The following is an 11,932-nucleotide window of genomic DNA, read 5'->3' as shown; positions in this document are numbered from 1 at the left end:
AAGCTGCTTGGATATTGCAACAGCCTTTTCCTACACCTGAAAGTTGATGGAAAGAGTTGGGCTAACTTCTGGAATGGAAGAAACCAGAACCTGCGTCCCTGCTGGTGGGGACGGAAAGGGGCGCAGCAGCTCTGGAAGAGTCTGGGAGCTGCTCGACTGGCTCAGTAGTTACCACGTGATGCAGCACTTTTCCCAAGAGAAACGAAAGCACCTGTCCTTATAAAAACTTGCACATGAATGTATAGCAGCATTGTTCAGAATAGCCAAAGTGGAAACATCTCAAATGACGGGTAAATAAAGTGTGATATAGCCATAAAGGGGATCTTATTTGGCCATAAAAAGAAAGTACTCATAGATACATCGTAGGTGAATCTCAAAAACATTACACTAAGTGACAAGAAGCTAGACACAGAGACCACATATTGGTGGCCTACTTTATTTATACAGACTGTCCAGAAAAAGGAAATCTATAGAGGCAGAATGGCACGGGATTAACTGCAAATGGGCATAAAGGGTTTATTAGAAGAGCATGTTCCCAAACCTGGCCCACAGCGATGCCGGGACCAGTCAGTAAAGCTGCACTTGGCACAGGTGAATTGTGTGATATGTGAAATAAAGCTGCTAATTTTGGAGGGTTTTAGGGACCAATACAGATCAAGAGCCAGACATCCTAAAACTATTTTATTATTTTAAAACTGAGCTACGACTCTATTTAGGTTTCCCAAAAGCTTTCAACGATAAAGTGCTTCATTGTATTTACCTGAACTTTAGCTGCAGAAAACACCAGAACTTAAGGGTTGAAACTTGACAGACCAAAGACCAAAACATTTTATTAGGACAAGCCTTGAGGCTGGGAAGCCACGGCCCATCCTCTGAGGCTCTGAGAGGGCGGCAAGGGGCCTATCACAGCTACCCTCCTCCTCCGACAGCCTCCCTGACAACCTCCCGCAGAGCCAGCCCCGCGGAGCGCAGCCCACCGCCCACCAGGGGCCCCAGGCCCCGGGCTTCGCCCCTCGCCCTCCAGCACAGCCAGGGAGGTGCTGCAGGGTGGGGACAGTGGAAGCTGGAGAGGGCTCGGGCGAGGCCGTCTGAGTGGGCTGCGCCCTCGTCACTGCCCCTCATCACTGCCGGCCGTGGTGCACCAAGCAGGACGGTTCCAGGGGAGACTCGGCTCGCGGGCAGCCGTCTACCCACCGCTCGAACGGGGCCCGCAGCCACAGGCCCTCCAGCTCCGACCACGTCTTCTCGCTCCAGGATGGCGACACCAGTGTGGGCCATGGGTTGCGCCCTGTCCCGGGCCCCGCGGTCAGGACTTGAGGCCCATCCTGGCCATCATCTCCTCATAGACCGTCCACGCCACCGCCGCCGTCAGCGTCCTGCGGAGCGCCCGGGGGAGGCCGCCTCGGAAGAAGCCGAGCAGCCCCGAGTCCTGCGGGGAAGCGGCCGTCAGACCTCGGGCAGCCTCGGCTCCAGGCCCCACGTGACGCCCAGGGCGGGAGGCAGCCGCTGAGCTTCTGGTTACTACACCTTAGCCTTTCCAGGTCTGCTCTGCCCAGGGGAACTGACTTAACGGGAAATGTTTAGAGGGGCGCCCTGTCAAGCGGGGCAGCGGGTGCAGAGGCCCCGAGCCACGGTGGCGCCCGGGCGCTCCTACCCAGCCCCGGCTCCAGCCGGACGGAGAAGAGCCTTTCTGCCACTCGCCGGCCTGGAACGAGCACCCCTTAGATAATTCACTGTATGTCCCTAGCAGCCCTATCTTTAGAACAAGTAAAGACAGAACACCTCTTCCTCCTCTTTCATCACCTTTGTTCTTCGCTCACTCCTTTCATTTTCATTCCTGCAGTTGTCACGGATACTAAAGAATATGTTGTTTTCAAACCTGACGATTTTAGGCATTGAGACTGAGAAAGCTACCTAAGCAGTATTGAGAAATATTATCACATTCACAAATATTTGCTTGGATCTAGGGTAAAACAGACATGTATACGCTTAGATGTTCACCTGTTACAAAGAAAAACTGAGAGTACAGAAAAACCTAAAGCTGTAGGTGACAGATTTATCTTTAACAAGGATGTCGTCTGTGATGGCACCACATGTTCCGAAAAGGCCAGCCCCACGGCCTCTAAACCCTTCAACACACCTGACACCCGCCTTCCTCTTCAGAATCAACCTCATCCTCAGAACCGAGTTCCGCCTGCGGGATTCCAGGTCAGGCTCAAGACCACACCTCGCCCTGTCCCGGTTGGCCCTTCTCAACTTTGGCCACACCCTGGAATCCCCCGGGAGCTTTGAAACTACTGATGCGGAGCCGCAGGCCCCAGGGGGTCGCCGCGCAGCCTGGCCGTGGCCGGGAGGGGAAGTGGTGAACACGCCACAGAGGGTTCTGCTCCGGAGGAGGTGGGCGAGGGCTACGCTTGGGAGAGAGGGAGGAGCGAGGAGGGCTGAGGGGGGCGGTCCCCAGCCGCAGAGCCGGCGCAGCCCGGACTCACCCTGACAATGCGTGCGGCGGCCTGGCCAATCCACCGGAACTCGGCGGGCTGAAGCTGCATGTGCGTCTTGATGACGTCCGCAGGCTGCGTGGCCAGCGAGGCCAGGATGCCCGCCAACACCCCGCAGCTGAAGTTGACCAAGGGAAGGAGGCCCGCGTCCAGCCGGTCTGCGGGAGAGAAGGCAGCATTCGGTCCCCGTCTCATCCGGGGACAAGGCCGCTGAGGCTCCCCGAGGACAGGGGGGCCTGGCTCTAACAAGGACGAGAATGAAATTTCCAACGGCACAACTGGTAACTGTATAGAAGGGTTAGAAAACCGTCTTTTACAACATCATCAGAATAATGCGTTCAACTGGTGCTAAAACATGCAGGATTTACATAGACCCCAAGTTTCTTCCCACGAGATACTTACAAATTACGAAAGGAAACACAGTGAAGCTTCACCGGGATGGATACCTGGCAGACAGTACCGCGAGCAGGGTAAAGAATCAGCATCGCGGCGACCAAAGGACCCCGAGAACCACTGAGGCCCACGCCTGGCGGCCCTCCTGCTAAAGTCGTGCGCCTGGATCTAGCACCCCGAGGAAGCATCAGATAAGCCCGTACTGAGGGACTGTCTACAATTCAACGGCCTTTACTCTTGAAAGCAGAAAAACAAAAACCGCTTTTGGAACAACTGGAGAGATTAGAGCACAGATGAAAGATTGATGAGTTGTGTGCTGTGTCTCCTGCATTTCATGCTCCTATTATGACATAAGACAGAAGCTCCTCGTTCTTAGAAAATACACCCTGAGGCAGGAGAGGGTCAAGGGCCATACTATCAGCAACGTTTTCTCCAGTGATTCGTAAGCCCGAGACGGACAGGAAAAGGCTGATGAGAGGGGGTTATATGGGGACCACATATTTTTTAAATGTAATATTAAAAAAATAAAGAAAAAAACCCAAAAACAAAATGAAACAAACAAAAAAGACGCATGAAGCTCCTGATCCAGGAGGCCTTGGGGGACCAGAACCTCACAGCTTTGCTCCCCCTCCCCACCGAGCGCCTGACTGCCAGGCGGCGACCAAGAGGCCGAGGAGCGCGCCCGTGGTCAGCCCCCCGCCCCGCCCTGCCTACCGTGGGGCACGATGCTTCTGGTCTGGTTGTAAAACATCAGGTAGATCCCAGAAAAGGGGGCGTCACGAAGAAGGGTGGCAGCCAGGCCGCTGAAGAGGCCCCGACGGCCCTCGCTGCGGGAGATGCTCCTGAGGGCTGCGAAGATGCTCTCATAGCCGTACCGCCCGCTCTGCAGGGCGCAGGGCCGCGTCTGAGCACCGCGCAGAGCCCCGCGCCGAGCCCCGCAGGCCGCCCACCGTCCTCGGACCCTTGGCCCGTGTGGGATTATAAACCCAGAGCTGGCCTCGGGCCGCCTCCGCCCAAGCCCCAGCGGCCGTCCCCCACCCAGGCCCCGCGGCGCCGACTCGCCTCGTAGCGCGTCTTGATCACGGTGATGGGTGACATGCAGACCCCCGCGACGGAGCGGGAGCCCATCCCCAGGACCACCGACTCCAGCGCGGTGGGTGGGTGGCCCCGCAGGAAGTGCTGCTTCAGGGAGTAGAGGGTGCCGAAGTAGATGCCGACGCCGGGCACACAGCGCACGATGGACTGCGGGGCGAGGGGGGCCGAGAGAGCCAGACTGCAGGTGCAGCCACCCGGCGCCGCTTCCACGCAAGGACTCGCTTCGGGGTGGAGGGACCGCGACCGGGCAGGCCGCCGGGCGGGCGTGCTGGGGGCTGCCGCAGCCCGAGCCGCGCCCTTGGGGGCCTGGGAGTCACAGCAGAGGCGCCTGAGCCGGCCACTGCGGCGCGGGGAGGGCAGCAACCTGCCCCCCGCCTCGCAGCCCAGGGCTGCCCACGCCCTGGCGCTTCTAGCAAAGTGGGTCCAGGCCGGGAAACCTCCAGGCAAAGTCCGGCCCCGACCCCTGGCAGGGCGAGATGCCCCAGCGGGCGGGCATGGGGCGCAGCTGCCGTCAGAAGGCCTCGGTGGCCACGGCCGAGCCCGCGAGCAGGGCAGAAGAGGTCTGGGAGGCACGGGGGTGGGTGAGAAGGGGGCAGAGAGGACCCAGGCCCATGCCCACTTACCGGGGAGACCCCTCTCCAGAGGCCCCGCAGCCGCTCAGCACGCACCACCTGCAGCAGCACGGCCAGCATCCCCATGCGCCGGGACCTGCGGGCGGGAGGCCAGAGCACTCACACACATCGCCCACGGCCCACGGCCGCGCCCGGGAGCCTCCACGCCATGTGGCATTCCCGCAGGAAAACCTCCCATTCACGTGCCACGGTGCCCAGGGCAGCACCAGACGCTCCGCACACGACATCGGCACCGGCCGGGGCACCTGGCGCCCTGAGCCAGCGCCAGACACTCTGACGGCCACGTGCCCACGTCGCCAGGCACTTCCCAGGAGGCTGCTCAGGGAGGATCCCATTAACAGGAAACCTCCAACGTAAAGAGTATCGTGGGCAAGGGAACGCAAAACCCACGACGAAGGCGGGCGTGGCTCGTTACTTTCTGAGCACCCAGGAAGGGGGTTTAATGCAACAAACACGTCTGAAAACCTATGGAAACGCATTCCGCCAATGCCGTGGAAGGCAGCGCTGGTACCCACCCGTGGCCCGCGGGCTGCAGAGCCTGGAGGCGCGTTTTCAGGAGGTCCAGGGGCTGGAAGAGGAGCGCCGAGCAGGTCCCGCTGACCGAGCCGCACAGGAAGGCTTTGATGGCCGGATGGAGCTGCAAGACAACGCGCGTCACAGCCTGCCTGAGCCTGCACGCCTGCCGCGCATTCCCGGTGGAGCTTACCTGGAGGCGCCATGGGTTATCCCCGGGCTTCCACGAGGGACAAAGCGCAGCCCATTAACAATGCATCCGATTAACAAGGCTGGACGCGGCTGGGGGCACCGTGCACCCTAGGACAGCATCCTCCTGTTGCTACTGATTTTGTTGCTTCTACGAGGCTCTTTCCACCAGCTGTCACTGGCCAAGCCTCCTTATCTGACCTGCAGCTAAACGTAAGGTGCCACCTCCTCAGCAACATTAAAGCAAAACCAATCGCCTGTGGGGTTTTAACTCAGAACTTTTGGTTTCCAGGCTCCCCGGCTGAGGGGCCTGTAGGTATTTACAGGAGCAAGACAAAGGAAACGAAACCCTAGGTTCAGCCACAAGGTAAAAGTATGTTCCCCTCCTTCCTCAGACACTTTCCCTCCTCTTACACCACCTCGCCCGCCCAGCTCGGGTCCCGCCTGCACCTCCTGCAGCCCCCAGGACGACAGGACCTCCTCGGGGACAAAGGCAGCCCCCAGCCCCGCCCCGCGCTGCCTTGAAGGGCAGTGCCCTCTTTCCAGGCACGAGGGCTGTGAAAAGGCACTTTTAAAAACCCAACCAGGACAGGGAAGGTCTGCTCTCCAAAGGACACAGTTGGCAAGGTCCATCAGAGGCTTCTCTCTCCCTCGTTGAAGGGCTGTTACATGACAGTTCAACCGACGGCAGGCCGCTGTCCTCCACCGCGGTGGTGCACAGTGTGTCGTACACACGGCCATCGCCCAGCACGGACACCCACCCTCGCCGCCACCCCAGCACGTGCCCTCTCCTGTCTCACCAACCTTGGCTCTTCTGTGCTGGCCTCCCCTCCACGGTGGGCACCAGCGGGCCCTCTGCCCAGCACCCTGGGCCTCTCCCTCCCGTTGACTGGCAACCCCAAAGCGCCCCATCGTCCCAGCGGCTGGACTGCACCTGGGCTCCAGCCCACCCCCTCCCCAAGGGGCTGCCACACCCCAGGGCCCCTTCCCCATCCTTATCTTCCTGGGCCACCCAGTGGCCATGCAGTGCCCTTGAAAAGGCCGCGGGCCTCTGCCCTGCTGGTTTCTGAGATAGCAACTCTCCTCCCGCTCCTCCTTGGCCAGACCCCGGAGCGGCAGGCCCTCCCCCAGCCAGCTGTGCTCCCCAGTCTCCCCGTCCCAGCACCCCACCCCTCCAGCGCACTCGGGCCTCTCAAATTCAACGTGTCCAGACGCAAACTTGGCCAACGGCCCTCCACGAGGGCACACTCCAGGGGTCCAAGCTGGAAACGTGGCAGCCACGAACTGGCGCCACCTGCCTCACGGCCAATCTCAATGCTAAGTGCAGCCTCACCGGGCAGCCCATCCTCCGCTGTCCTCCCAGAGCTGCCCGGAGGCCTCTGCCACGACTCACGACACCCGTATAAAAGAGCCGGAGCCTCATAGTTTACAGATGAAACCGGCACTCGCCGGAGTGATAGACGTGGCCCCCGTCACACGCTGTGAAGCCACTGGCCAGGACTCAGCGCTCACGTGGCCGGCTCCCTGCTCCCGGTCAGGTCAGGTGGAGCCCAGGACCCCGCTGAGCTGCTGCCCACCCCGCTCCCTCCTGACACGCCCCTCTTTTGGCTCAAGGATTAAAGCCGTCCTGCTTTCCTCCCACTCCCCCCCTCCCCTCCTCCCGCAGAGAAGCCCCTCTCCTGTCCCTGAGCAGTCCTCCCACACCCGTCACCCTCTGTCGGCTTTAACCGCCATCCTTCTATCCACACTTGCAAACTCTCTTCAGAGCTTCGGGCTCACAGTGCCCGCTCAGATGTCCACAGGCACCCCACAGCTGTCCACACCTGCCTCCTGCCTCCCCTGCCCCACCATGTGCCCTCTGCGCTGGCGCCGCTCCCACTCAGCCTCTTCACAGCCCAGACCCGCCGGCTCCCACTCGGGCCAGCCCTGCCCTGGCCCAGCTCCCTGGGGACTGCCACCACCTCGCCACCTTCCCGTCTCAACTACCCCTAATCCACTCTTTCAACACGATAATCTGAGCACACTGCTTCCAGTTCAAATCCTTCCATGAGAGATTTAACGCGTGTACAGTTTGAATTTACCAACTTAAAAAAGGTAGAATACAAATTCAAGTAGTGATAAGACCTACAAAACATTATATAAATGTCACGAATAAACATTGAATTAAAGTAAACAAAACACCACCCTTTAACCTCAAACATTTAGAGAACAAGTACTACAACTGCTAAAAAATAAAGCAAAAAATAGAATTTACACTTTTCATTTTGAATGGTCTTGAGAGATGTTCAGTGTTGGAGAGTGGACTTGATTTTTAAAAAATAGCCCAAAGTTATTAAAGTAAAAAAGGCGCGGAATCCAGTTTTCCATTTTTCCCCCCAAAAGGAGAGCAAAAAAAAAAAAAGTACACCTGCACAGAGGCAATGAGCAGCACTTAAACTGCCACTGGTTCCAACAGCAACGAGTCCCCAGGGAGAGAAGCCAACCGCGGGCGGAGCCCCCCGCGGACCCAGGGGCCGCCCTCACCCCGCCCGCGCGGCAACGGCTCCCGCAGCCCCTCCTTCCGGGCGCGCGGCGGCCCCGCCCCCGCCCCCGCCCCCGCCAATGGGGGCCGGCGGCCGACCGGCGGCAGCCAATCCGGACGCCGGGGGCGTGGCCCGCAGGGGCCGCACCCTTTCGCTGCCGCCGGGAGGTGGAGCCCGGGCCGCGGGCGGCGGTGCGGGGCTGGCCCTGGGCCCCGCTCGTGGGCCCCGCTCGTGGGCCCCGCTCCGCGTCCGCGGCCTCTCCAGGGCCCAGCTCCCGGCGGTGCCAAACAGACGCCCCCAGGCCGGGGCCGCGGGGCCCGCGTTCCCACGCCCCCGTTCCCACGCCCCCGCCCGCGGTCCCACGCCCCCGCCCCCGTTCCCACGCCCCCGCCCGCGGTCCCACGCCCCCGCCCCCGTTCCCACGTCCCCGCCCGCGGTCCCACGCGCCCCCCGCGCCCCCCGCGCGTGCCCACCCGGTCGCCGACATCCTGCGGCGGCAGCAGCGCGGGCCGCGCCTTCTGGAGCATGGGCGGCAAGCGCGCGGCGGGGCGGGGGCGCGGGGCGGGGGCCTGGGCTGCGCACCCCCGAGCGCCGGCGCCGGCCCGGCGTCCACACCCGCAGCCTCGCCGCTGAAACACCCGGGCGGGCCCGCGCGTGCGTCGGGGGCGGAGAAACCCGCGCCCCGGGGTGGGGCCCGGCCTGCGCTTCCGGCTGCGGCCGAGGGCCCCAGCGCCGCCTCGGGGCGGCCTCCGGGACTGCGCGCCCGCCGCCCTGGCCTCGCCGGGCTCGGATCCCTGACCGCGTAGGCGGTGTAGACCTGCTGCGCCGGGAGGGGAGCCCCGGCCGCTGGAAGGCGGCATTTCACGTTGTAGTCCGTTTATGTAATTCATACTCACAGTTTAAAACAAGCGGCGAGCGATATTTTCCCTTTAAACACAGCTGTATGGTTTTGGTAGGCCACACTCCACTTCTAAAGTGGTTTTTTTTTAGGATTTATTTCTTTCTCCCCTCCCTCGTTGTTTGGTGCCGGTCTGCTCACCCTGCCTGTCTTCTCTTTAGGAGGCAGAAGGAACAGAACGGGGATCTCCATGTGGGAGGGAGGTGTCCCGTTGCGTCAGCCGCAGCGCCCTACTGGTGCCTCTCAAGGTTTCTCATTGGTCGTCCTGCCGCATCATCTCGCTGTCTTGCTCCTCTTCACCATGTGGTAGGCTGGTGCCCAACTGCTTGAGCCACATCCGCTTCTCTCAGAAGTAATTTAGCATAGAAGTTGATATGTGCTGCACCATAATTCACACCAGGATTCTGAAGCAGTGTAATAAGAAGAGAATTATCTCGTTAGTAATTGTTTTATTCCCTTTGAACTGATATATTGTATGTAGTGGATTAAGTGAGATATATTACTAAAGTTAATTTCCACCTTTTTCTTTTTAAATTTTAAAATAGGACTACTGGAATTTTTTTAAGCTATGCTCGTGACTTGTATTACATTGTCTTGGACAACACTGGCTGCCACAGTGAGAACTCTGGTTTTATCCCGCATGTGGAGTCTGTCGGCTGCCTTCTTTTTGGTCTCCCCACACGATGCCAGTCTGGTTGTTCCGTGGAAAAGCCCTGCTGCTTGGCACCTGGCGCTCCTGTCGAACCCACAGGCACACGCCTTCGGGGGCCCGGATACCTGCAGAGTAAAGTCCAGCCTCCACGAGGGCCTCTAATCATGTACACGACTCATTCTTCACCCAGGAAATAGGGGTCAGCAAAGAACCCGCTGGTCCGGGGAGCGCAGTGCCGTTTTCTGAGGCTGAGGCACACGAAACAGGTGGAGAACCTGGGCCCCTTGTCCCTGGAGAGGATCAAGGAAAGCACAGACCCTTAAAAAAAGAACCCAAAGGCCAGGCATGTTCTGGACTTTGGCTTATCTTAATTTTTCTCGCGTTTTCTTGGGTGACAGGTTTGTGGTCTGGTGTGAACGACAACATTATAAATTATTTATGTTCACATGGTGTTGGCTGAAGCCTGGCTACCCTGTTCTAAGCTGCGAGCTCCTCTTCCTTTGTGCAGTGCTGACGGCAGGCCAAGGGGCCTTTGCGGAGGAAGAACTGTTTTCCCCCTTATGGGGCAGGGATGCCTGCTTTCGAGGCTGCTCTTGACCACTCTGGCGGTGGGGGCAGCAGTGGGGGACGATGGGGGGCGGTGGGGGCAGCGGTCAGCGGTGGGGGTGGCGGTGAGGGACGATGGGGGGCGATGGGGGCGGCAGTGGGGGCGGCAGTGGGGGACGGTGGCCCCGCTGAGCTTTGCCAGGCAGGCCTGCTGGGCCCTTCCTCGCTGCCCTCCGAGCCCAGGGCTCCTCCCCGGCCCCTCCTGGAGGCTCTGGGCTCTGCAGAGATGCACAGTGCAGTGGGTGGGAGAGGAGCACCCACCCCTGCCAGCAAGAGCGAGGGCTTTGGAGCAGAACTTACTTAATGACAGGACTCGGGGAGGCGAATTCAAAAAATAAAGGAAAAAAATTATCTGGTGAAAAACTCTAAGTATGATTTTAATTCCAAAGAAGGCCTTTGGCATCGAGGAAGTCTTCCTTGACTTGCCCGCGCTCAGCAGAAGGGAGAGCAGGCTTCAGTACCCACGCTACCACCCGGTTACACGTCGGGCCCCAAAACGACAAACCTGGCCTTGCTTTGCCCGTCGGGTGTTAAGATCTCGCTGCCTTCCCATTCCATGGGTTGTAGGCGTCCAACCGAGGAAGAAGCACACGTTTCAATTTGGATACCGAACCCCCCTCAAAACTTTGCTCCCAACAAGATTTTTTTTAAAAGATTTATTTATTTATTTCTCGCCCCCACCTCGATTGTCTGCTCTCTGTGTCTATTTGCTGTGTCTTCTTTGTCCACTTCTGTTGTTGTCAGCAGCACGGGAATCTGTGTTTCTTTTTGTTGCGTCATCTTGTTGTGTCAGCTCTCCGTGTGTGCGGCGCCATTCCTGGGCAGGCTGCACTTTTTTTCGCACTGGGCGGCTCTCCTTACGGGGCGCACTCCTTGCGTGTGGGGCTCCCCTATGCGGGGGACACCCCTGCGTGGCAGGGCACTCCTTGCGTGCATCAGCACTGCACATGGGCCAGCTCCACATGGGTCAAGGAGGCCCAGGGTTTGAACCGTGGACCTCCCATATGGTAGACGGACGCCCTAACCACTGGGCCAAGTCCACTTCCCCCCATTTAGACTTAGCACAATTCATTAATCCATTATCCTGTGGATGAACATACAGCTTATTTCCAGTTTGGACTCTGATGAGCTATGCTTTAATAAACAGTCTTGTACACGACTCTCACTGCATACATACATGCGTGTTCCTTGGTTGGAATTGCTGGGTCACAAGGCAGGCATGTCTTTTGTAGGTAATGCTAAATACTTTTCCAAAGTTGTTGGATCATTTTACATTTTCGCCAGCAGTTTATAAAAGTTCCCCTCATTCTATATCCTTTCCAATATATGGTATTGTCAATCTTTTTTTAAAGCAGTTTTATTCATGTACCATATAATCCATTCAAAGTGTACAATCAATGGATCTCAGTATAATCACAGAGTTGTGCTTTCTTTTTTTCTTTTTTTTTTTAAAGATTTATTTTTATTTATTTAATTTCCCTCCCCTCCCCTGGTTGTCTGTTTTCTGTGTCTTTTTGCTGTGTCTTGTTTCTTTGTCCGCTTCTGTTGTCGTCAGCGGCACGGGAAGTGTGGGCGGCACCATTCCTGGGCAGGCTGCACTTTCTTTCGCGCTGGGCGGCTCTCCTTACGGGGTGCACTCCTTGCGCGTGGGGCTCCCCTACGCGGGGGACACCCCTGGGTGGCGCGGCACTCCTTGCGCGCATCAGCACTGCGCATGGGCCAGCTCCACACGGGTCAAGGAGGCCCGGGGTTTGAACCGCGGACCTCCCATGTGGTAGACGGACGCCCTAACCACTGGGCCAAAGTCCGTTTTCCCCAGAGTTGTGCTTTCATCACCACATTCAATATTTGAATATTTTCATTGCTACAAAAATTATTAATCTTTTTTTTTTTTAAGGAGGTACCAGGATCTTTTCATGGAAGCAGGGATCAGC

General features: G+C 58.6%; 1 protein-coding gene across 4 annotated transcripts; it reads right to left on the bottom strand.

Annotated features, from left to right (window-relative positions):
- Window positions 1–804: 804 nt before the first annotated feature.
- On the bottom strand, window positions 805–8,481 carry SLC25A38 (solute carrier family 25 member 38). 4 transcript variants are annotated; one of them, XM_004468813.4, is made up of 7 exons: window positions 8,316–8,481; window positions 5,134–5,255; window positions 4,610–4,694; window positions 3,954–4,133; window positions 3,606–3,774; window positions 2,490–2,656; window positions 805–1,429 (listed from the first exon to the last, which is right to left on the bottom strand). In XM_004468813.4, exons 1-7 carry the CDS (start codon window positions 8,367–8,369, stop codon window positions 1,307–1,309), a joined length of 900 nt encoding a protein of 299 aa, XP_004468870.2. In that variant the 5' UTR covers window positions 8,370–8,481; the 3' UTR covers window positions 805–1,306. The 4 variants fall into 4 exon arrangements, with proteins under 4 accessions (XP_004468870.2, XP_058144350.1, XP_058144348.1 ...); XM_058288367.2 differs by lacking the exon at window positions 8,316–8,481 and adding an exon at window positions 7,575–7,811; XM_058288365.2 differs by lacking the exon at window positions 8,316–8,481 and adding an exon at window positions 6,125–6,858.
- Window positions 8,482–11,932: the final 3,451 nt, after the last annotated feature.

The sequence above is a fragment of the Dasypus novemcinctus genome, chromosome 26 (genome assembly GCF_030445035.2).
Source record: "Dasypus novemcinctus isolate mDasNov1 chromosome 26, mDasNov1.1.hap2, whole genome shotgun sequence".
NCBI classification, from domain to species: Eukaryota; Metazoa; Chordata; class Mammalia; order Cingulata; family Dasypodidae; genus Dasypus; species Dasypus novemcinctus.
This window is presented reverse-complemented; position numbering and strand designations above follow the sequence as displayed.

What these genes read in the sequence shown, in the direction of transcription:
- SLC25A38 (XM_058288365.2), bottom strand. Translation starts at nt 6,343, where the DNA reads ATGGCCACTGGGTGGCCCAGGAAGATAAGGATGGGGAAGGGGCCCTGG. An exon ending in GCCAGCACAGAAGAGCCAAG is followed by an intron (nt 5,256 to 6,124) that starts GTTGGTGAGACA and finishes GTTGTCTTGCAG; the next exon opens with CTCCATCCGGCCATCAAAGC. An exon ending in TGATCAAGACGCGCTACGAG is followed by an intron (nt 3,775 to 3,953) that starts GCGAGTCGGCGC and finishes TGCGCCCTGCAG; the next exon opens with AGCGGGCGGTACGGCTATGA.